Raw genomic sequence first — 26,752 nt, 5'->3', positions numbered from 1 at the left:
AAAAAAAAAATTCAGTCCGAAACCGAAACCGAAAATGACTTTTCTTTGTTTTCCCCCTATTTCATTTTTTTTGGCACAGTGGCGATGTGTGTTGGCACAGTGGCTGCATGTGATGGCACAGTGGCTGCGTTTGATGGGCACAGTGGCTGCGTTTGATGGGCACAGTGGCATAGTGGCTGCGTGGGATGGCACAGTGGCTGCGTGGGATGGCACAGTGGCTGCGTGGGATGGCACAGTGGCTGCGTGGGATGGCACAGTGGCTGCGTGGGATGGGCACAGTGGCTGCGTGTGATGGGCACAGTGGCTGCGTGTGATGGGCACAGTGGCGGCAATTGATGGGCACACTGGCGGCAATTGATGGGGCAAACTGGCAGTGGCAATAATTAATGGTTATAGTGGCTGCGTTTGATGGCACAGTGGCTGCGTTTGATGGCACAGTGGCTGCGTTTGATGGCACAGTGGCGGCAATTGATGGGCACACTGGCGGCAATTGATGGGCACACTGGCGGCAATTGATGGGGCAAACTGGCAGTGGCAATAATTAATGGTTATAGTGGCTGCGTTTGATGGCACAGTGGCTGCGTTTGATGGCACAGTGGCTGCGTTTGATGGCACAGTGGCTGCGTTTGATGGGCACAGTGGCGACGTGTGTTGGCACAGTGGCTGCATGTGATAGCACAGTGGCTGCGTTTGATGGGCACATTGGCTGTATGTGATGGCACAGTGAGGCGGCAATTAATGTTTTTTTTGGTAGTCAGATAAGGCAAGCATGGCTCAATAACACACAAACGTTTTTTTTAAAAAAACGTTTGTGTTATTGAGCCATGCTTGCCTTATCTGACTACCAAAAAAAATATCAATTGCAGCCTCACTGTGCCACTGTGAAAAAATGGTAGATCATTTTTTTTTTTATCTGGTCAGTTAACCACTTACCCCACAAGATCCGCCCCCCCGGAACTAGCCATTTAACATGAACACAGTTTGTAAAACTTAATTTCTTATAGGTTGTGTGCTGTTTGCTTACTTTTTTAACTGAGTACACTGCAAGGTTCCTCGTAGGTTCACACTCCGTCCGACACAGCTCCCTGCGCGCTCCAAAGCCTCCCTCGCCTCCAGGCCGTGACGTCACGCCGCTCACGCCGCTGGACTACACCAAGAGACTCCCCCATAGGGGGAGTCCAAAATGTAAGAAATAGGAGCTAGGAGGACACGGTGGAGCGCGATCGGCAGTCGGCACACAATTTGTACAGTGCCACTGCCGCTGCTCGCGCTATGTACAGCTCTGGCGGCCAAAGTGTGGATCTGCGTGTGCATAGGAACATTGCCCCCCTCTGGTAAAAAATGGTTTCACCCACAGCTTTATTATCGGCAATTTTGCTGTGTTTCGGCAGGGACCCAAAAAGGCTATTTTCGGCCGATATGTATCGGCCGCCGATAATCGGTGCATCCCTAGTATAAAGTGCCCATTTTTACGAACTGTCAGTAAAAATACGGACGGTTGGCAACACTGTACATGATGGACCCAAAGAGGGGGAGGCTGTAAGTACGCAGAGCATTATTTCACCGGAAAATGCACACGCCAAGCGTGGGCAGCAACAATGAGGACCCAACAAGCCTACATTGCCTGTGTAGAAAATCCTCTCAGCAGACAGATTGCAATGCCCAGCGTCCACCCACCATAAATCATTTTACAAAGAAAGCAAAAGGATGTCAACTCTGCACTGCCCCCAACAGGCCAAGATAAAAAAAAATGGGTGTTGCAGCAGTCTGGTAGCAGTCCAATTATTAAATATGAGGGTGCTATTTTCATTACAAGCACAGGCACTCTGTAAACCAAACCTGTTACCACAGCTGTATTCATTACACTACAAACAGGGCTTACAGTAGTACTAAACCCCCCATAGCATAAAACAGTTCACCCTTTAGCTCCACATCACTCATAAAAATGTAAGGTTATTTTAAAGAATTTTGCCCCAAAGTCTAACAATTACATGTTTTTTAGGTTCTCGTTGCTCAGGAAGCATGTGCCTCGTTCACACCATTGCGCAGTCTGGTGTACAGAGCTGATGCAGGGGATTACTTGGAATGACGCTAGGATCAATAATAGCCTATGTAGGAGGAGCAGAGGCGTGGCTTGTAATGGAGGCCTTGAATGATGCCCCTACATGAATGTGCACAGAACCTCAGCACATCAAACCATATGCCGCGTACACACGGTCGTTTTTCGGCATGAAAAAAAAGAAATTTTTAAAAACGTCATTTAAAATGATCGTGTGTGGGCTTCACATCGTTTTTCGGCTTCTGAAAAACGACAAAAAAAAAATTCGAACATGCTGCATTTTTTAACCACTTCCAAACCGCCGCATGTAAATGTACATCCACAGAATGGCAAGTACAGGCAAATGGGCGTACCTGTACGTCCTTGCCTTCTAGCGGGTGGGGGGTCCGATCATGACCCCCGCTACATGCGGTGGTCGGATTCCCGCGGGGAGCGATCCGGGATGACGGCACAGCTATTCGTTTATAGCCGCTCCGTCGCGATCGCTCCCCGAAGCTGAAGAACGGGGAGAGCCGTATGTAAACACGGCTTCCCCGTGCTTCACTGTGGCGGCGCATCGATCGAGTGATCCCTTTTATAGGGAGACTCGATCGATGACGTCAGTCCTACAGCCACACCCCCCTACAGTTGTAAACACACACTAAGTGAAAACTAACTCCTACAGCGCCCCTTGTGGTTAACTCCCAAACTGCAACTGTCATTTTCACAATAAACAATGCAATTTAAATGCATTTTTTGCTGTGAAAATGACAATGGTCCCAAAAATGTGTCAAAATTGTCCGAAGTGTCCGCCATAATGTCGCAGTCACGAAAAAAATCGCTGATCGCCGCCATTAGTAGTAAAAAAATTTTTTTTATAAAAATGCAATAAAACTATCCCCTATTTTGTAAACGCTATAAATTTTGCGCAAACCAATCGATAAACGCTTATTGCGATTTTTTTTACCAAAAATAGGTAGAAAAATACGTATCGGCCTAAACTGAGGAAAAAAAACATTTTTATATATGTTTTTGGGGGATGTTTATTATAGCAAAAAGTAAAAAATATTGAATTTTTTTCAAAATTGTCGCTCTATTTTTGTTTATAGCGCAAAAAATAAAAAACGCAGAGGTGATCAAATACCACCAAAATAAATCTCTATTTGTGGGGAAAAAAGGACGCCAATTTTGTTTGGGAGCCACGTCGCACGACCGCGCAATTGTCTGTTAAAGCGACGCAGTGCCGAATCGCAAAACCTGGCCTGGGCATTTAGCTGCCTAAAGGTCCGAGGCTTAAGTGGTTAATGTCGTTCTTTAAAATGTCGTTTTTCGGGTTGTAAAAAATGATCGTGTGTGGGCTAAAACGACGTTTTAAACCCGCGCATGCCCAGAAGCGAGTTATGAGATGGGAGCGCTCGTTCTGGTAAAACTACCGTTCATAATGGAGTAATCACATTTATCACGGTGTAACAGACAAAAAAGCGCGAATCGTCTTTTAATAACACGGGATCAGCTAAAAGCAGCCCACAGGCGAATAGATCTTCCCCTTCAGAGTGCCGTCCTACGTGTTGTACGTCACCGCGCTTTGTTCATCATTTTTCAAAAACGATGGTGTGTGGGCAACATCGTTTTTAATGATAAAGTTGGAAAAATTTCATTTTTTTTCATGCCGAAAAATGACCGTGTGTACACGGCATTAGACTGAGAGCTTGCACATCAGGGTGGCTATGCTGCTGTTCCAGGGAGGCCATGTAAGAAAGCGTAGCCACCCTAATGATGGAAATACATTGGATGGAACAGAAAAAATGGAAATATAAAAGGTATGCTGCAACAAATCATTTTTCTTCACAAAGATTTTATGAGTACTTTAAGAAAGAATCAAATATTTTACCTCCAGAAAATGTTCTGCCTGTTGTTCCCGGTCCAATTTTCGTGACGTTGTAGTAATGAGACCTAGATGAAAGCAAAGAAGTCATCAATGAATTTTTCAGAACATCAGAAACTTTGTTAAGTCATTTTCAGCTGTCTGAATAGCACATTCTACGCCTCCTAGATCAATGCACAGCCTAACTTCCATCATTCTTTGGACAGTGAATGCTGCACCAATAAATTATTCAGTGCATGGATAGAGATGCACGCAAAACCCATTTGCTTTCCAACATAGCTGGGTTAGATTAGTAAAAGCTGAACTTTTCGCACACAGCTAAATCCTTGATTGAAATACAAATGTGTGATGTGTCTTTATTGCCAAAAGATATGCATCTTTGTACAGCTAGTTTTGTGATCCAATTACCCCTGCCAGGCAGCATAGCCAGGTAAGCTATCCCACTTATTTCCACTGGGGACAGCTCACAGTGAGAGCGTTTCAGCAACAGAGGCAGTGCTGTCAACTCTAAAAACAGTGAGCAGAACTGGGTGCGGCCAGGTGCTGAGTGACAAACTACAGGCTTGTGAATCAGCAGTGACAATGCAAATAGTCACACCCTCTGCAAAGTTTTTGTTAATCCCTCTGTAGTGCCAGCAGCCCCAGACTACATTTATCATTATACATGTATACTCATATAGCACCGTCAATTATACACAATACATTTTTCATTCACATCAGGCCCTGCCCTCAAGGAGCATACAATTGAAGGTCCCTAAATCACATTCATACATACACATACTAGGGCCGATTTAGACAGGAACCAATTAACCTACCAACATGTCCTTGGAGTGTGGGAGGGAACCTTTGCAGGCACAGGGAGAACATGCAAACTCCAGGCAGGCTGTGTCATGGTTGGAAGTTGAACTCATGACCCTAGTGCTGCTAGGTGGAAGTGCTATCCACTTAGCCACTAAGCTGCCCAAACGAGTGGCAACTCTGCTGTGATTTCAGAAGCAGTGCAGCATTGTTGCCAACTCACCAGAGAAGCTGCATGAGGCCTCATGAACACTGGCAGCTCCTAAACTTGAGTTAAAGGAGCTCTTAGTGTCCTTTTCCTGAAACTCCTAAACTAAGTACCTGTTTTCCTAATCAATATGAAGCTAAGGTTGCCACCAGTCTGGGATTCACCTGGACAATCCGGGTTTTGAATCACGTGTCCAGGTTTCAGGCAGACTGAAACTCAAACACATTATTCAGACCGGGCTCTGGCTCCCCAAGTAATCAAGTCAGTCACACACAAATCTGTTGCTGTCTGGGAGCTGCGGGTGGCTGTCTAGGGGTAGGATCGGCATGACTGGGGGGGCAGGCTGATGATGTCAGCAAGAGCAATTTGGCTGCTCCCCTAACTGTTCGTTGCGGCACGCTATGCCCACCACATTTCTAATTGCTACTCTTCTTGGCAGGAGTGACCCGTCCATTAAGGGCGAACAAGCGCCGCCCTCCCCTGTCCATCGCTGCCTCGCCTATCCATGCGCCCAGCCCCTTTCAGGACACCGGTGCCTGGATTCCAATGCCGGGGGGGGGGCTGGTTTTTTGAGGCACCGATTAGAGACAGAGGCTCGAATAGGCTTCATAAAGGGTGGGCTCGGGTCGCAGATGTAACACTGATCTTCGTCCTGGCCAATCAGGAAATGGGTTTTGACACTGGTCACTCAATTGATTGAAAGGACAGGCGCCTATTGGATGCCTAGTAGGAGGAAGGGAGGAGCTGGAAGCCCCTGCACCACACTGCCTGCCATACGCCCACCGACCATTAAGGGGTAGGTGCAGGACTGACCAGAAAAAAGCACGGAGGGGAGGTGGGTGTCTTTCCGCCCCCACCCCAAAAACAAAAACACCTTCTGCTGCTGCTCCTTGGTGCACCCAAAGGTGTCCAAGGCCACTAAAGTGTTCAGGTTTGTCTTGACCCAGCTCTTTCCCAGCCTGTCTGCAGGAAAACAGTGGCAGGAGGAGCTTCTAGCCTTTTGCTGCTGGTCACATGTTATAAAAAAAACACAGCCTCTGGGATATACAGTAAAAATAAATAACTAATACCAAAAAACTGTTTTAAATTGTCATACAAATATATATTTGAAATCAAATCTTTATTATTTTTGGCAATGACATAATGTGGGCGTATTTCTGCCAGTCACAGGCTGTGTCACACCCCTCCAGCCTGTGTCTTAGAATAACAGGGAGGTGAAGTCACCATCAATCAAGATGTAATATCCCATCCACATTGTGTACAGCTGGTTAGTGGTCATGGAGGATCAGGAGGGAGGGTGTGGGCTGTCATTTACCACTGTGTACACACCCACATGTGTGACCCTATAGTAACATGGGCTGCTCAGATGTGATAGATAGGAAAAGCTCAGGGTAGAAAATACACTGAAAACTGAGCATGTGCAGAGCTTTGCAAAATTCCTAACTGCAGCAGGGACATGGACAGGAGGGGGGAGACAGAGAACAGCAGAATCAACCAGTTTTTTTTAGCAAAATACAGAAAACAAATCCAAAGTGACTCAGTGAGTAGGGACAGCATGTAATACAGAATTTATTGATAGCTTTGAATGATGTGGGTAAAATGCACTTATATTTTCTAATGAGCAGCCATAGTTCTAAGTCAAGCCATTAAGCAGAGACACTGTAATAAAGAAGAAGCTGAAGTGTATACTTCTATTGCTATTGCTCCCTGCTGCTTATGGAAAATACACAATATTTTCCCTTTAACCACTTGCCGCCCACCAATGACAGATTGACGTCGGCAAAGTGGTTTGAATATCCTGACTGGACGTCATATGACGTCCTCAGGATTCTGAGCCGCTGACACCCCGCAACACCGATCTAGGTAAAAAGTCTCTCACGGAGACTCTTTACCACGCAATCAGCCGTGTCCAATCATGGCTGATCACGAAGTAAACAGGAAAAGCCAGAAATTGGCTTTTCCTCACTCGCGTCTGTCAGACGCGAGTAGAGGAGAGCCAATCGGATGCTCCTCTGACAGGGGGGGGGTTTGTGCTGATCGATTATCAGCACAGCCCCCCGAGGATGCCCACTGGACCACAAGGGATGCCCACTGGACCACCAGGGATGCCACTAGACCACCAGGGATGCCACTAGACCACCAGGGATGCAAAACCAAAACACAGGTATGTCACCCTAGACCACCAGGGATGACAATGACATAAATAATGGATGCCAATCAGTGCCCACAATGGGCATCACTGATTGGCAGGCATTGTTTGGCACTGATTGGCATCCATTAGTACAACGCATACGATAGTGCCACCTATCAGTGCCCATCTATGCCCATCCGTTCCACCTATCAGTGCCCATTAAGGCCGCCTATCAGTGCCCATCCATGCCACCTATCCATGCCTATCCATGCCGCCTATTCGCGCCCATCCGTGCCGCCTATCCGTGCCGCCTATCTGTGCCCATCCGTGCCGCCTATCCGTGCCCATCCGTGCCACCTATCCATGCCCATCCACGCCACCTATCCGTGCCGCCTATCAGTGCCCATCCGTGCCGCCCATCAGTGCCACATATTAGTGCCCATCATCAGTGCCCATTAATGCCACCACATCAGTGGCACCTCATCAATGCTGCCTTATCAGTGCCCGTCAGTGCAGTACCATCAGTGCTCATCAGTGAAGGAGAAAACGTACTTATTTACAATGTTTTATAACAGAAACCAAAAAAAAACGTATTTTTCTAAATTTTCGGTCATTTTTTTTGCAGAAAATAAAAATCCCAGAGGTGATCAAATACCACCAAAAGAAAGCTCTATTTGTGGGTACAAATTTATAAAAATTTAGTTTGGTACAGTGTAGCACGACCGCACAATTGTCAAATTGCAACAGCGCTGAAAGCTAAAAATTGGTCTGGGCGGGAAGGTGTATAAGTGCCGGTATGGAAGTGGTTAATAAACTTGAGTATACGCTGCAAATAGATATACATTCAATATAACTAGAGGAACAAACACTATTAAGAACAAGTTCCATTCATAAAATAACAATATTTTTAAACATTCCTTTGAAATGCATAAGGCGCACTGCACAAAGCTTTTGGTTTTCAGACAATGATTGGTTGTGAAAAGCACAGAGTAACCACAGGGCAAGCTGTCCAAACAATAAACTTCCCGGCATAGAAAATGGAAATGTCAGGAGTTAATGTGCCAACTGCATACATTTAGTATTGTTAATTCCTGTGTTCTAACCATTTTTAGTGGCCATAAAAAAAATATATATATTTTGAAACGTGAAAACAAAGGAAATAAATATTAAAAGGCAAATCCCATATGAAAGCAATAGCAGTTTGTCTTTTGCTAGTGCTGTCCAGATAACATGATTAGCAAAGTCAGGCAGATCCCCATTGACTTGGATCGTCTCCCAGTCCTTACCCACAACAGTATCTGGTTGGGACTGGCCAACTTCCTGGCAGCAGATGTGGTTGGCAGCCAGTTGAGGGATTGGCACATGTGTCAAACATAAGACCCACGGGCCCGGCCCTCCAGGGTTTTTTCTGCCGAAAAAAATAAAAAAATGACCGAAAATTTAAAGGGGCCCAGAGGTGCAGGGTGCTGTGTAATGTAAAAGGGCCCAGAGGTGCAGGGTGCTGTGTAATGTAAAGGGGTCCAGAAGTGCAGGGTGCTATGTAATGTAAAGGGACCCAGAGGTGCAGGGTGCTGTGTAATGTAAAGGGGCCCAGAGGTGCAGGGTGCTGTGTAATGTAAAGGGACCCAGAGGTGCAGGGGGCTGTGTAATGTAAAGAGGTCCAGAGGTGCAGGGTGCTGTGTGATGTAAAGGGGTCCAGTGATGCAGGGTGCTGTGTAATGTAAAAGGGTCCAGAGGTGCTAGGTGCTGTGTAATGTAAAGGCGCCCAGAGGTGCAGGGTGCTGTGTAATGTAAAGGGGCCCAGAGATGCAGGGTGCTGTGTAATGTAAAGGGGTCCAGAGGTGCAAGGTGCTGTGTAATGTAAAAGGGCCCAGAGGTGCAGGGTGCTGTGTAATGTAAAGGGACCCAGAGGTGCAGGGGGCTGTGTAATGTAAAAGGGCCCAGAGGTGCGGGGTGCTGTGTAATGTAAAGGGACCCAGAGGTGCAGGGGGCTGTGTAATGTAAAGAGGTCCAGAGGTGCAGGGTGCTGTGTGATGTAAAGGGGTCCAGTGATGCAGGGTGCTGTGTAATGTAAAAGGGTCCAGAGGTGCTAGGTGCTGTGTAATGTAAAGGCGCCCAGAGGTGCAGGGTGCTGTGTAATGTAAAGGGGTCCAGAGGTGCAGGGTGCTGTGTAATGTAAAGAAGCCCAGAGGTGCAGGGTGCTGTGTAATGTAAAGGCGTCCAGAGGTGCAGGGTGCTGTGTAATGTAAAGAAGCCCAGAGGTGCAGGGTGCTATGTAGTGTAAAGGGGCCCAGAGGTGCAGGGTGCTGTGTAATGTAAAGGGGCCCAGAGGTGCAGGGTGCTGTGTAATGTAAAAGGGCCCAGAGGTGCAGGGTGCTGTGTAATGTAAAGGGACCCAGAGGTGCAGGGGGCTGTGTAATGTAAAGAGGTCCAGAGGTGCAGGGTGCTGTGTGATGTAAAGGGGTCCAGTGATGCAGGGTGCTGTGTAATGTAAAAGGGTCCAGAGGTGCAGGGTGCTGTGTAATGTAAAGGGGCCCAGAGGTGCAAGGTGCTGGAACACCACATCCCATCAATAACCACCGCCGCGAAGGTCTAAAATGCCGGGGTCTATTTTTTGCCCCAGTCCGGGACTGCTTGTGCCGTCTCTGAGCCAGCATCTCAGTCCAGGAAGTAGGTGTTGACCTTGGACAATCAGCACCATCCTTCTGTCTTCATTGTCAGGGGGAGTACTGTGATCTCTGCCAGGAATTGGGCATTCTTTTTATAAAAGTTTTACTGCACCGTCGGGACACTTTTGAGACTAAGGTTTACTATGTAGTCATTTGTCACAGGCCCTACGTCCACTCACAAGCACCGCCGTCCATAGAGTGCCTTTTAATTACACACATATTTTCTGCTTCTAAATTAAGCAGCAAACTTCATTTGAAAGCTGCTATCTGCAATACAGAGTGTTCCAGATGGCGCCGCTTCATGTGCCAGAAAATAATCATGGTGTATAGTTGGTTGTTTGTGTGTGCGTTAGAGAATAGGTTTGTTCCCTTATTTCTCACATATTGATTACGGCAGGAGGGAAGCAAACGACTTAACACCCCCAACGAGAACGGTACTGACAAAGCCATCTTGCGCTCAGCCTTATATTATAGTCTTTATCTGGGTGACAAAAATAAACCAGCTCAGCGCCACGCAAGATTTCAGAGACTAAAGCCTCATACACACGATCGGATTTCCATCGGACAAAGTGTAGGACTTTTGCCCGAAGGGCGTTGGCAAAGAATTGTCGGCCAACAAACACAAAACGAAGGCCCGGATTCACAAAGACTTATGCCAACGTATCTTGATATACGCCGTGTAAGTGTAACTATGCGCCGTTGTATCTGTGCGCCGTGCCCACAGAACTAGATACGCCTGAAAATAGGGGGCCAGATCCACGTACAGTGGGCGCAACTTAAATATTCGGATTTAAGTTACACCGCCGCAAAATTTCTACCTAAGTGCCCGATCCACAAGGCACTTACCTAGAAATTTGCAGCGGTGTAACTTAAATCCGTCCGGCGCAAGGCGGGCCCAATCTAATGGGGAGAGTCCCATTTAAATTAGGCGCGCTCCCGCACCGGACGTACTGCGCATGCTCCCAACGCGATTTTCCCGACATGCTTTGCGCGAAGTTACGTTGCGCCGAGTTTTGAGAATCGCGACGGGTGTAAAAGAAAAAAAAAGAGTTGCGGCGGGAAAAAAAAAAAATTTAAAAAAAATTTGACAGCGACGCGGGAAAGAAGGGTCTACTTTTACATGGTGTACTAAGTTTACACTTTGTAAAAGCAGCCCTAATTTTGCGACGGCAAACTAACACTTACGGGAAAAAAACGAAGGGAAAAAGCTTTGTGGATCTCTGTAAGTGCTAATTTGCATACCCGACGCGGAATTTCGACGAGAAATGCCCCCAGCGGCGGCCGCGGTACTGCATCCTAAGATCCGACAGTGTAAAACTATTACACCTGCCGGATCTTAGGAATATCGATGCGTAACTGATTCTATGAATCAGCCGCATAGATAGAAACAGGGATACGACGGCGTATCAGCAGATACGCCTGCGTATCCCTTTTGTGGATCTGGCCCCGGCTTCTTCCGACCGACGTAACTTTACGACGCCAGCGTATCTTGGGTGCATATTTACGCTGGCCGCAAGGGGCGCTCCCATTGATTTACGCATTGAATATGCAAATGGCTGAGATACGCCGATTCGCGAATGTACTTGCGCCCGTCGCAGTAATATACGCCGTTTGCGTAAGGCGTACGTCCGGCGTAAAGCTATTCCACATATAGGGAGGCGCAACCCATGCAAAGGTATGGACCACGGAACAGCCGTCGTATTGTTTATGTAGTAGTATGTGAATGGGGCTGGGCGTAGGTTACGTTCACGTCGTAGGCATTGAGCTGTCGTATCTTAGGGAGTATGTTCAACGTGATTCTGAGCATGCGCGCACATGCGCCGTTCGTTCGGACCATCATTTGCATGGGGTCACGGTTCATTTAAATGGATCACGCCCACCGTCCACCTACTTTGAATTAGGCGGGCTTAAGCCGAATGATTTACGTTACGCTGGCGCAAAGTAGGGAGTGAGTGCTTTGTGAATACTCTGCTTGCCTCTCTGGGATACGTCGGCGTAGCGCATATGAGATGCGCTACGCCGGCACAAAGATGCGCCGATCTACCTGAATCTGGCCCTATGTGTTTTTTCAGCTCTTTAGCGCCGCCCTTTGGGCAACTTCTGCTAATGTTATATTATGGCTAGCATTGCTTCAGAGCATGCATGTTTGTACTTTGGATGGACTTGTGTACACACGATCGGAAAATTCGACAACACACAATTGTTGGCGGACAATTATAAAACAAGCTATCCAACATTTGTCTGTGGAAAATCCGACAACAATTGTCCGATGGTGCGTACAAACGGTCGGATTTTCCGTCAACAGCCTGTCATCACACAATTCTCGTTGGATAATCTGAACGTTTGTATGAGGCATGCTCAGAAGCAATGCTCACCATAACACTACATTAGCAGAAGTTGCCCAAAGGGTGGCGCTAAAGAGCTGAAAAACCACTGTAGATTTTTTTCCTTCAGATTTACCAAAACCATATTATATGAGGTCAAACCTTAAAGGGGTTGTAAAGGATAATTTCTTTTTTTTAAACAACAAACATGTCATACCATACTGTGCAGCTCGTTTTACACAGAGTGGCCTCGAACCTGGTCTTCTGGGGTCCCTCTGCGACTGTCTCGGCTCCTCCGCGCAAGAACTAACCCCCTTCATGGGAGCTCTCTCCCATGGGGGTTAGTTATTGCGGGCGCGCTCCCGTGATACAGCCGGCGGCCATAGCTGCTCACTGTATCACTTGGCCCCTCCCCCCAGTGCGCCACATCATTGGATGTGATTGACAGCAGCACGAGCCAATGGCTGCGCTGCTATCAATCCATCCACTCTAGCCAATCAACGGCCAGACTGAGCGGAGAAGAGGACACCGTGGACGAGCGCAGCAGGTAAACGTGCTCAGATCTCAGATAAGTAAAACAGGGGGGGGGGGGAGGGCCATAACTGTCAGATGTTTTTTTACCTTAATGCATGGGATTTACAACCCTTTTAAGAGTTTCAATTTGTATGCAATCAGACAGGCCCTTCCACTACATGGTTTTGGTAAATCTAAAGGAAATCAGACAACAAAAGTTGTACAGTGTTTATGGGGTCTTAGACTGGGATGCCATTAAAGTTCTGGGCCCGGATTCAGAAAGAATGGCGTAACTTTTGACGGGCGTAGCGCATCTCATATACGCTACGCTGCCGTAACTTAGAGAGGCGAGTACCGTATTCAGAAAGAACTTGCGCCCTAAGTTACGGCGGCGTAGCGTAAATGGGCCGGCGTAAGCCCGCCTAATTCAAATTATGAAGGCAGTGGGCGTGTTGTATTACAATGAGCCGTGACCCCATGTAAATGAGTGGCCGATCGAACGGCGCATGCTCAGAGTCACGTCGCAAATACTCCCTAAGATACGTCGGCTCAATGCTTTGTCGATGTGAACGTAACCTACGCCCAACCCCATTCACGTACGACTTACGCAAACGACATAAAATACGACGCTGTTCCGACGTTTCCGACGTCCATACCTTAACATGACTTACACCTGCTTTATGAGGGGTAAACTTACGCCGGACCGACGCCTTACGCAAACAGCGTAGCTAAATCCGACGGGCGCAAGTACGTTTCTGAATCAGCATATCTAGCTCATTTGCATATTCTACGTGAAAATCTACGGAAGTGCCCCTAGCGGCCAGCGTAAATATGCACCCAAGATACGACGGCGTAAGAGACTTACGTCAGTCGTATCTTGGACAAATTCTGGCGTATCTGATTCTTTGAATCAGGCGCATAGATACGACGCCTCACATTCGGACTTACGACGGCGTATCTGGAGATACGCTGTCGTAAGTCCTTTCTGAATCTGGCCTCTTATGTGTCCCAATACTTTTAGGTAGCTTAGTGTGTGTGTATATATATACACACACACATATACAATGCCATGAAAAAATATTCAACGTTTTGTCATGTTACAACCAAAAACATAAATGTATTTTATTGTTTGTTTCTTTTTTTGTAACAGACCAACACAAAGTAGCACATAATTGTGAATTGAAAGACAAATGATAAGTGGTTTTCAATATTTTTTACAAAAAAAAATCTATAAAAATGTCTTCATTTGTTTTGTTTGCTGCTGTTTTCAGTGTTGCAAAACAAATAAAGCACAACATTTTAAAAAATAAAATAAAAAAGCTTTTATCATTTGCAAATAACTTTGCTATGCTTTGTATGAGATCATTTTTGTGTCATTTTAACCACATAAGGACCGTGCCTCTATTTCAGATCTGTTTTTTAAAAGTTAAAAACATGTTTTTGTTTGCTAGAAAATTACTTGGAACCCCCAAACATTATACATTTTTCTAAGACCCTAGAGAATAAAATGGCGGGCATTGCAATACTTTTTGTCACACCGTATTTGCGCAGTGGTCTTACAAGCACACTTTTTTTGGAAAAAAATACACTTTTTTTAATTAAAAAATAGGACAGCAATAAAATTAGCCCAATTTCTATTTTTATTTTATATTGTGAAAGATAATTTTACGCCAAGTAAACTGATACCCAACATGTCACGCTCGATGGTCCCCAGAACCCCCCCGCCGCTTCTAATCTCGTGTCAGGAGAGAAGATATTACACGTCAGCACCCCCACCCCCCGGTTCTCTGCTGTAGGGGGGCCCCTGCCTAAAGCTGTGTAAGGAGCCCCAAAATTTGTGATGCCTGCCCTGTGTACGGGAGAGCGGCGGGAGGGAGATGGCCCTCTCCCACCGCCGATAACGGTGATCTCGCAGCGAATCCACCGCAGAGACCACCATTAATGTAAACCAGACCGCCGGGTGAAGAGATGGATAGCTACGGCCATAACAGAGATATCCCTCTTCAAAGTGCCAACGTAGAAAGTTGTGCGGCAGTCCAGAAGTGGTTAAACAGGACATCTTTTAAAGTAAAGAAGGGGCTCGATTCAGCAAGAATTTACGTTTGCGTATCTATTGATACACCGGGTAAATTCAAAGCTGCGCCTGTATTCAGAAAGCAAGATATGCCGAAATTAGGCTAAGATCCGACTGGCGTAAGTCTCTTACGCCGTTGTATCTTAGTTGCATATTTACGCTGGTCGCTAGGTGACGCTTCCGTCGATTTCAGCGTAGAATATGGAAATGAGCTGGATACACCGATTCTGAAACGTACGTGTGCCCGGCGGATTTTTTTACGTTGTTTGCGTAAGGCTTTTTCCGGCGTAACGTTACTCCTGCTATATGAGGCATAGCCAATGTTAAGTATGGACGTCGGGACAGCATCAAATTTTTCGTCGTTTGCGTAAGTCGTTTGTGAATAGGGCTTTGCGTAAATTACGTTCACGTCGAAAGCATTGACTATTTGCGATGTGATTAGGAGCATGCGCACTGGGATACGTTCACAGACGGCACATGCGCCGTTCATTAGAGACGTCATTTACGTGGGGTCATGTTTTATTTACATAAAACACACCCACCTCTTCTCAATTTGAATTCGGCGCGCTTATGCCGACAGATTTACGCTACGCCGCCGTAACTTAGGGCGCAGGTTCTTTGTGAATCCAGCCCCAGCCTCACTAAGTTACGGCAGGGTAGCGTATCTGAGATACGCTAGGCCCGCACAAACTTACGGCGGGCTTTCTGAATCTAGCCCTATATATTTTGTATTTAAAATAAAACTACGTTAAAAAAATAACACTAGTCGAAACCGAAAAACAAACAAACAGGTGGAATGGTTATTACAAAATACAATTAATGGCTGTTTTTGTTAATCTACTCTATGTAAAAATGTTAAACAAAACGTATTTTTCTCCCTGTGTTATGTCCAGGTACAGATCCGACCATCTTGCCCATAAGAAAAGGCGATCATTTGTCATGCATTTATAGGCCGGCTGTTTATAAACCTTGTCTTGGCCAACAAAATGGCTGCCAAAACGCGTACAGCTCTAATGAAGGACACGGTACATTACGGCACATACCTCCCACTGGCTGCCATGAAGTAAGACATTACAGCTTTCTGTGTCTGATCCCCAGTCATTGCCACATTGATTTACATTGACTATCTTGCTGCCTCATCATCTCAATCATCGGCGGGTCCTCTCGGCGTTGCTGTAGAGTCTACAACTGTTGGAAGCAGACACAGGAGGCATTCCGCCGTCATAGAGACAGCTCAATATTTCAAGCCCTGTCAACACACTCGCACTTGTGAACTGTAATAGCTGCTGGCACACAGAGCCCTCATCTGCTTTATTAGCAAGCTGTCAGGACATGGAAATGTTAAGTAAAAACAGTGGCAGAGCCAGTTTGGGTGGAATAAAGGATAAGTGGTGGAATTTACAAAAAAGGATGTGGGAACATAACCAACATCCAGTTTAAATACAGCTCTCTGCATCACTAAACATCAATAATGCCACGGTCATAAATTGCCCAATTCCACCTTCCACCTCAACAAGAAAGTACCAAAACTATCACTTTTAAAAAAAAAAAACGTATAGAAAATACAAATACAATGACAAGATGTATGATGACAGCATGTGTACCTAGTATCGTAATCACCACATTTAACTATCGAAATAAACAGAGAAAAGTTGGCGCTTGCACCAGCCTCAGTGTAGATCCACCACACTGATAAGTACCTAAAATAGGGGGGAACTTTAGAAGAAACAAGAAAATGCATTTCCTGCAGAAAATGCGTGGGAATGCTGAATAGCTGAATTGCTAAAGCTAACTGGATGAATAGCTTAAATTCATAAGAAAAAGTTGAAGATGTAAGAATAGTTGGAAAAGTAGGAATGGTTTTAATATAAACTAGGGCTGTTGCTGATTAAACTTTTCGTGTTCGATTAATCAATTTTTTTAATCGATTAATCGACTAATTTCGATTAATTATAACTGTAATGTCGTCATCTCCCCCACTGTAATATCCACATCTCCCCACTGTAATGTCCACATCTCCCCCACTGTAATGTGACGTCCACATCTCCCCCATTGTAATGCGACATCCACATCTCCCCATTGTAATATCCACAGACATCTCCCCCACTATAAATATCCACAGACATCTCCCCCACTATAATATCCATGTAATTTCCCCCACTGTAATATCCACAGACATCTCCCCCACTATAATATCCACGTCATCTCCCCCACTGTAATATCCACAGACATCTCCCCCACTGTAATATCCACAGACATCTCCCCCACTGTAATTTCCATGTCATCTCCCCCACTGTAATATCCACAGACATCTCCCGCACTGTAATATCCACAGACATCTCCCCCACTGTAATATCCACAGACATCTCCCGCACTGTAATATCCACAGACATCTCCCGCACTGTAATATCCACAGACATCTCCCCCACTGTAATATCCACAGACATCTCCCCCACTGTAATATCCACAGACATCCCCCCATTGTAATATCCACAGACATCTCCCCCACTGTAATATCCACATATTCCCACTGTAATATCAACAGACATCTCCCCCACTGTAATATCCACAGACATCTCCCCCACTGTAATATCCACAGACATCTCTCCCACTGTAATATCCACAGACATCTCCCCCACTATAATATCCACAGACATCTCCCCCACTATAATATCCAAGTCATCTTCCCCACTGTAATATCCACAGACATCTCCCCCACTGTAATATCCACAGACATCTCCCCCACTGTAATATCCACAGACATCTCCCCACTGTAATATCCACATACATCTCCCCCACTGTAATATCCACAGACATCTCCCCCCACTGTAATATCCACAGACATCTCCCCCACTGTAATATCCACAGACATCTCCCCCCACTGTAATATCCACGTCATCTCCCCACTGTAATATCCACATACATCTCCCCCACTGTAATATCCACAGACATCTCCCCCACTGTAATATCCACAGACATCTCCCCCACTGTAATAACCACATCATCTCCCCACTATAATATCCACATACATCTCCCCCACTGTAATATCCACGTCATCTCCCCCACTGTAATATCCACATACATCTCCCCCACTGTAATATCCACGTCATCTCCCCCACTGTAATATCCACAGACATCTCCCCCACTGTAATATCCACAGACATCTCCCCCACTGTAATATCCACAGACATCTCCCCCACTGTAATATCCACAGACATCTCCCCCACTTATATATCTACATACATCTCCCCCACTGTAATATCCACAGACATCTCCCCACTGTAATATCCACAGACATCTCCCCCACTGTAATATCCACATACATCTCCCCCACTGTAATATCCACGTCATCTCCCCCACTGTAATATCCACAGACATCTCCCCCACTGTAATATCCACATACATCTCCCCCACTGTAATATCCACAGACATCTCCCCCACTGTAAAATCCACGTCATCTCCCCCACTGTAATATCCACAGACATCTCCCCACTGTAATATCCACAGACATCTCCCCCACTGTAATATCCACAGACATCTCCCCCACTGTAATATCCACAACTGTAAATCAACCACTATGTGTTTGGTGCCTTGAATGCAGGTATTCTGCGTATTCATCCAACTTCCTCTGACCCCAGACTGTCTGTGACTGAAAGCGGGAATTGTACAATGATGAGCTCATCTCTTGGTCACTCTGTTTTCTCCTGCTGTCAGCATGGCACTTGTCTGCACATGAACTGATTGTCTCTTTGTGCCCTACAAAGTTGCATTCCATTTTTTATTTTATATCTGCTTGGAGTTCAGCTCTATAAACACAATACACATTTCACATTTTCCATGATTCTATGGCATTATAGGTTTTTTTTCTGCATCCCATCCACACATACATGTGAACGTGGCTTGAAAATCTTTACCAATTCACAATCTGCGATCTTGGGGTGAATGGTCAGGTCTTTGATCTCTCATTCTGTATGCTTTTGCCTGACTTTAGTCCTCCAGATAGATCCTGTTCAGCACCCTTGAAGGATCTTCCTACTGATAAATCCGATTGCTGCTGGAATCCACGTGCCAGGAACTGCGTCAGCGCACAATCTATACATGGATTTCTGATACAGAGAGCCGTGAGCGCCAGACAGAGTGATGGATTACCCCCTCGTCCTTCAGCAAGTGTATAATTGCCCGCTGTGTCCCCAATAAACATAATTTCTTACCATTTTCCCTGCAGATGACGGAAAGGCGACCCAACACAGTAATAACATGTTCAGAGGCAGGGCGAGCACAAACTATTAATCTTTTCATTGTTCTCTTAATGTAAAAAACTTATTTCACGCCTACAACATTTCATGGAGCAGATACATCATTAATCAAAGTGCTCCTTTGCTGTGACAAGCCACGCTCCTTAGATACGCGTTAAAGGGGCACTGTCACATAAGAAAACTCCTGTGAGATTAGGCTCTGATGGAAGCAGCCTGTCCCCAATTACTAGTCACAGGGCATTGACTTAGTAAGTAAAGATATAGGGGCAGATCCACATACATACGCTGCGCCCGGCACATATGTAAGATATGCTACGCCGCTGTAACTTACTTGGCTTTGGATTGAATCCTCAACGGCGTAGTGTATCTCTCGCGGCGTAAGGGCGCGGAATTCAAATTGGGCGGGTAGGGGGCGTGTTTCATTTAAATGAAGCGCGTCCCCGCGCCAAACGAACTGCGCATGCGCCGTCCTTAAAAACTCCCAGGGCGAATTGCTCCAAATGACATCGCAAGGACGTCATTATTTTCAACGTGACCGCAAATTGCGGCCAGCCCCATTCACGGATGACTTACGCAAACAACGTAAAATTTTCAAAATTAGACGCGGGAACGACGGCCATACTTAACATTGAGTACGCCACCATATAGCAGCTTTAACTATACGCCGGAAAAAGCCGAGCGGAAACGACGTAAAAAAATGCGACGGCCGGTCGTACATTCGTGGATCGTCGGAAATAGCTAATTTGCATACTCAACGCGGATTGCGACAGGAACGCCACCTAGCGGAAGCCGAAAAATTGCATCTAAGACCCTGTCGGATCTAACGCAAAATTTGAAATTACGCGCCGTATCAAGAGATACGCCGGCGTAATTTCTTTGAGGATCTGCCCCATAATAATTAAGGTTCAGTCGTCCAACAACAAATACGTTTTTTTGCAGCATGCCTTCTGCATACATGTGAAAGGTTTAAAGCATATCTAAACTCAAGAACAAAAAGTGATAGTATTACAATTTACTGGGCCTTAAAAATCCATGCATAGTGATCTTTGAGCCCTGGAGCATTAGATTCTCGTATCTAGTTGCAGGTGGAAAGCAAAGTTACACTGTCCAACCCCGCTGCCAGCAGCCTGTCAAACTCTATGAGAGGCTGGACGGGGCTGGACATCGCCTAGTGATACTTATGTTTAGGGCTTTATGAGCCCAGGGAGAAATAAAATCATGGAATACAGTAGTCTTCATTCCAGGCATTCATCCCTGGGAAAGTAGGCAGGTGCAGTCTCTGTTCTCGACTGTAGATGGCGTTCCACTGGAATGGTACCGCAGCTTGAGGGAAAGTCAAGAGAATCCTGGTTACTCTATGGTTTCCTTGGTCCCAGAGGAAGCTTTCCAATTGGCTACGCTGCATCCAGATGACTCTGGTGACCATCTTGGGTCAGCAGAGACATAAAGCCTTGGTGGAAGGCACTTAAAAAGGCTCTGCTGACCCAAGATGGCCGTCAGGGTCACCTGGATGCAGCTTAGCCAATTGAAATGCTGCAGTGGCGGCTGGTGCTCAACATTTTTTTTGGGGGGGGGGGCGCAAACGGAAAAGAAAAAAAACAATTGCATGATCACTGTGCCCATCAAATGCAGCCACTGTTCCCATCAAATGCAGCCACTGTGCCATCAATTGTCACCACTGTGCCATGCCATCAAACGCAGCCACTGTGTCATGCCATCAAACGCAGCCACTGTGCCATCAATTGTCACTACTGTGCTATGCCATCAATAGAGGCCACTGTGCCATCAATTGTCACCACTGTGCCATGCCATCAAATACAGTCACTGTGCCATGCCATCAAGCGCAGTCACTGTGCCATCAATTTTCACCACTGTGCCATGCCATCAAACGCAGCCACTGTGCCATCAATTGGCGCCACTGTGCCCTTTAATTGTCACCACTGTGCCCTTTATTTGTCGCCACTGTGCCCTTTAATTGTCACCACTGTGCCCTTTAATTGTCACCACTATGCCTTTTAATTGTCGCCACTGTGCCAATTGATGCCACTGTGCCCTTTAACTGTCGTCACTGTGCCCATTGTCGCCACTGTGCCCATTGATGCCACTGTGCCCTTTAATTGTCGTCACTGTGCCCATTGTCGCCACTGTGCCCATTGATGCCACTGTGCCCTTTAATTGTCGCAACTGTGCCCATTGTCGCCACTGTGCCCATTGATGCCACTGTGCCCATTGATGCCACTGTGCCCATTGTTGCCACTGTGCCAATTGTCGCCGCTGTGCCCATTATTGCTGCTGTGCCCTGTAAAATGCCCCTCCCCCGCCCGGCACTTACCTTTCTGGGGGTCAGCCATCCTCCTTCCACGTCCCTCAATGTCTTCTGCCGCCCTCGATGACGCTTCAGCCAATCAGGTTACCGGTAACCAGAACCGGTGAACCTGATTGGCTGAGACGCCTGTCAGTCTTATCCAAGGAACGTACCCCCTGTACGTCCCTTAGATAAGCATTCGGAAGCCGACTACAGCCTGAGGGCTGTACTCGGAAAGCCTATCATAGCCGCTGGCTCTGATATGCACTTCCACACAGCCAACCAGCTACCGTTATTCAGGTGGCCGGCGCTCACTATCTGGCCATCTGAATAGTTGGCGGTAGCGGCGAAAATACATAGATTCATGCAATGCATGAATCTATGTATTTCAGTGGCGGTGCAAGAGCCAGAGGGGGCGGCGCTCCGGCGCCCTCTATGGACGAACCGCCACTGGAATGCTGCCTAGGGAAAGAAGGAAACCATAGAGAAACCTGGTTTCTTTTGACTTCCTCTCCAGCTGCAGTATCGCTCCAGCCAAGTGCCACTCACAATGCAGAACAGAGACTGCACCTGATACAGGCACATACTGCCCTAAAGTAACACTAGGTGCACCAGATCCAGCTGTATCAGCTGCCATTCTCTAATAGAGTTTAACGGACTTCTGGTAAAAGGGTCCTCTTCATCCTGCACCATGGCCCTATTCATTTCTAAGAGGTGAGCTGTATTCTAAAGTAGCACTGGAAGCCACTATAAGTATGCTCCCCATAAGAATGAATGAGGCCATAGATGAAGGCAAGTATTTAATCAGGTGAGATGCACTCAGGGAGTGGGGGCATGTTTAGAAATTGCCCCCACCAGGTCCTCTTTATCCTCCATATGCACTGCAGCCCAATTCATTCCTTTGAGGAGAGCAGTACACTGAAGCATGGCTAGAAGCTGCCACAACTACAGTTCCCCATAGAAATAAATAGAGCTGTGAATGCAAGTACGTTCATCACCAGGTGGAATGCACTCGGGGGGTGGGGGGATGCTTCATAATTGTCCCCATCAGGTTCTCTTCACTATGCACATGCACCAAGGCCTCATTCATTCCTAGGAGAAAAGTTATCATTTTGAGGACCGCTGGAGGCCACCAAGGTATGGCTCACAGTAGAAATGAAGGGGGGACAGGTGGAGGCATGTGTTTAATCAGGTAGGGTGCATTCAGGGAGTGGAAGCATGCTCAGAAATTGTTCATGCCAGGTCCTCTTCATTCTTCACTGCGGCCTCATTCATTCATATGAGGAGAGCTGTACTCGGAAGCATGGCTGGGGTCTGTCATAACTACAGCTTCCCATAGAGATACATGGCCCTGTGGATGAAGGTAAGTGTATGTCCAGGTGTGATGCACCCATGGCATAGATCCCAACTGTCCCTGATTTCAAGGGACTGTCCCTGATTTGGATCAATGTCCCTCTGTCCTCCTCATTTGTCCCTCATTTTGGTCTGATCTATATAGATGTATATAAAATGCAAAAAGTGTTTCCCAGCGCTAAACCTTTCATCCGATTTCTAAATTGCTGCATTTGTAAATTCCAAAAGCCAATTTAAAGGAATAGTAGTGAAGCAATTGTGGGTTTAACCAATGTTGGGCTAGATTCAGATAGCCCTGCGTAATGTTGTGCGGGCGTAACGTATCTCCGATACGTTACACCGCCGTAAATTAGGGCGCAAGTTCCGTATTCAGAAAGAACTTGCGCCCTAAGTTACGGCGGCGTAACGTATGTGCTCCAGCGTAAGCCCACCTAATTCAAATTTGGACGATGTGGGAGTGTTTTATTTAAATTTAGTGTGACCCCACGTATTTGACGTTTTTTACGAACGGCATATGCGCCGTTCGTGAAAGAATCCCAGTGCGCATGCCTGAAATTACGCCACAAATCGTCAATGCTTTAGACGTGAACGTAACTTACGTATAGCCCTATTCGCGAGTGACTTACGCAAACGACGTAAAAATGTCAAAATTCGACGCGGGAACGACGTCCATACTTAACATTGCATACGCCTCATATAGCAGGAGTAACCTTACGCCGGAAAAAGCCTAACGTAAATGCGCCGGGCGTACGTACGTTTGTGAATCGGCGTATCTACCTAATTGCCATATTCCTCGCGTAAATCGACGGAAGCGCCACCTAGCGGCCTGCGTAAAATTGCAACTAAGATACGACGGCGTAAGACTTATGCCGGTCGGATCTTAGTCAAATCTATGCGTAACTGATTCTAAGAATTAGGCGCATAGATACGACGCCGCAACTCAGAGATACGCCGTCGTATCTCGTACCTGAATCTAGCCCGTTGTTTTTTTGTACGATTCTCCTTTAACCTCCCTGGCGGTATGATTCTGTCTGGAATTACGTACCAAAAGCGGTACAATTATTTGCAAGGAAATTTGGCGTTTTATATTGTAGGCCTGTAATTCTTAGGAATAACTCACTTAAATCTGTCCAAACAAGAATCTAATAGGCATCCCGGGTATGACATTTTTTAAAAAACAAAATTATAAATTATAATATAATAAATAATTATAAATAATTATAACAAATAATAATATAATTCTAATAAAATTTATTCAATAATGTAATCAAATCAAAATCACTGAAATTTACTCAGTTGCAGAATTGTCGCTGTCATTATTATTTTTTTTTTTATGACAAATTTTCCCACAAATCGCTATCGCACAATTCTGCAAGTGATTATAATTTATTATCGCTGTTTTTTAGCTGATCTAAAACCATTTTTGACATAAAGGGACACTTTTGGTTGCTATGGACAATCTACAGTTTGCAGGCAGAAAGAACCGTTTTTATTATATAAAAGTACATGTAGGGCACTGGGCAGACCACTAGGGACAAGGGGTGTGTGTTTTTTTTACATACAGTACTGTAATCTATAAGATTACAGTATACTGTATGTAAGGTGTTTGTTTACCTTTTTGAATTTGGCGCCGTTCTCCGCTCCCGTGCGTCGTAACGTCGCAGGGAACGGAGATCGGCGGCACAGGAGGACGCTGTGTGAATCGAGCGAGGTCCCGCTCGCTCACACAGCGCGGTGACATCGCTGGATCCAGGACAAGGTAAGCCAGTGCGCGCTGCAGGCTCTGCATAGCTACCCCGAGCGTGACTCTGGGTTACCGATCGCAACATGAAAAACCCACCCCGAGTCACGCTCGGGAATACCGCCAGGCAGGTTAAGGGGGTGTGGCAAGGGGTGTGTCCTATGCCTGCATACTTTTCCTGGTAGGTGTCCCTCATTCCCATCTCAAAAAGTCGGGAGGTATGCCATGGTGGTGGGGGCATGCCTTATAGGACAACTTGTACCAAAGTACCAGAAAAAACATGTCTTTGTAATGGGTGATCCCAGCAGAGAAGTGTTGGGTTTGGGAGCCATTGGTTATGTACCTACAGCCACATTCATCCTAAACAACAAGATGCCTTTTCCCAGCTTTGGTGGAACTATTGTTCCCAGCCAGGCCTCTCGCCTACAGAACATTGCCTTTCTACCACATTGCTGCTTTTGGCAGTGATTAATAGTGATGGACCAAATTAGCGGCTGCTGTGAAACAAAGAGCAGACAGCTGTGTTAATTCATATATATGATTGTATGGCACCATGACTATACAGAGAATTATGTTTTCAATATCAATTAGTTGCCTTGCAAGTTAAACGGCTCGTAAATCAGTAGGTTACCGGTTTCCATACCGAGTAAGTTAGTTACGAGTAAAATATAGAAACATTCTGTTGTTGCCACAGAAACAAGTTTAGAATTATGTATCGTACATAATATTCTTTCTTTCTCTCTTTGTGAAACAGATTTAATTTTCCAGCGTCATGTCTCACTGTACATTGATTGAAGGCAGTGGGGTGACGGGCAGTAAAATAGACATTTCACATTTTTACTCTTTTTTATGGGCCTACTTATCAAAGTCAAATAAATAATAACGTTATGTGCTGTACACAAACACAAATCAGAATCTTCCATTCTGACGGCTGAAATCTTAAAGAGACCCCATTTTTGTTTTGTTTTTTCAAGACCGCAGTGTAGTGTGAAAAAAACTAAACATCAGCGTGAAAAAACTGCACGTGAACACACAACAAAGCAGTGCTGGGACAAGGCCATTTAGTACAAGGTTATGTGCTCTCTCGAAGACAGGCAGGGAGGATAGAACCTAAGGGCCACACATCCTCGCTCTAGACTTCAATGTAGGCCCCAACCCAGGTTCTACCATGTTTAGTGATTATATTTATAAATGATATTGGGTCTGAGATCAAAAGTAACATTTCTGTCTTTGCAGATGACCAAGCTATGCAGTGGAATAACGTCCTTGCAGGATGTCTCCAATTTACAAGCCGACCTCAATGCTCTGTCTAATTGGGCGACTGAGTGGCAGATGAGGTTTAATGTTGATAAATGTAAAGTTATGCACTTAGAGACTAAGAATATGCATGCATCATACATGCTAGGGAGAGTACAAATGAGGGGATCTGTAGTGGAGAAGGATCTGGGGGTTTTGGTAGATCATAAGCTCAATAATGGCATGCAATGCCAAGCTGCAGTTTCCAAAGCGAGCAAAGTCCTTTCTTGTATTAAGAGAGGTATGGACTCCAGAGAGAGAGATAACATTTTGCCCCTGTACAAATCATTAGTAAGACCTCATCTGGAATATGCAGTTCAGTTTTGGGCCCCAGTTCTCAAAAAAGATATCGGGGAACTGGAGAAAGTGCAGAGAAGGGCAACCAAACTGGTAAGAGGCATGGAGGAGCTCAGCTATGAGAAAAGATTAGAGGAACTAAATCTATTCACTCTTGAGAAGAGGAGAATTAGGGGGGATATGATCAACATGTACAAATATATAAGAGGTCCTTACAGTGAACTTGGTGTTGAGTTATTCACTTTACGGTCAACACTGAGGACAAGGGGGCACTCTTTACGTCTAGAGGAAAAGAGATTTCACCTCCAAATACGGAAAGTTTTTTTCACAGTAAGAGTTGTGAAAATGTGAGCTGAGGAAAACTCCCTTCAGAGGTGGTTCCTCTCCAGCTCAGTAGATTGCTTTAAGAAAGGCCTGGATTCTTTCCTAAATGTACATAATATAACTGAGTACTAAGATTTGTAGGTAAAGTTGATCCAGGGTAAATCCGATTGCCTCTCGAGGGAACAGGAAGGAATTTTTTTCCCCTGCTGTAGCAAATTGGATCATGCTCTGCTGTTTTTTTTTGCCTTCCTCTGGATCAACTGTGGGTATGGAGTTGGGTGTATGGGATTGTACTGTGGCCCAGATTCAAGAAGCACTTGCGCCCGCGCAACCATAGGTTGCGCGGCGCAAGGGCTTACTTGCTGCGGTGTAACGAGTGCTCCTGATTCGGGAAACTCGTTACACCGACTGCAGCCTAGGATATGACAGACATAAGCCTATTACCCACGTGGGTAGGTATCACATGGGTAGGTACAGAGCATGATGGGACTGTGAGGCCTATATAAATCCGACGCAAGCCGGGCACACGTCATTGCAGCA

The 26,752-nt window shown here is 45.9% G+C and overlaps 1 protein-coding gene across 6 annotated transcripts in view; it reads right to left on the bottom strand.

Annotated features, from left to right (window-relative positions):
* The window catches only part of FAT3 (FAT atypical cadherin 3), a 573,478-nt gene that overhangs the window by 311,852 nt on the left and 234,874 nt on the right, over nucleotides 1-26,752 (bottom strand). For all 6 annotated transcript variants that reach the window (XM_040340131.1, XM_040340132.1, XM_040340133.1 and 3 more), the window contains exon 3: nucleotides 3,930-3,991. In XM_040340131.1, coding sequence (XP_040196065.1) covers nucleotides 3,930-3,991 — 62 coding nt within the window. The remainder of the gene's footprint in view (nucleotides 1-3,929; nucleotides 3,992-26,752) is intronic.

Source organism: Rana temporaria, chromosome 2 (assembly GCF_905171775.1).
Source record: "Rana temporaria chromosome 2, aRanTem1.1, whole genome shotgun sequence".
Classification (NCBI taxonomy): Eukaryota; Metazoa; Chordata; class Amphibia; order Anura; family Ranidae; genus Rana; species Rana temporaria.
This window is presented reverse-complemented; position numbering and strand designations above follow the sequence as displayed.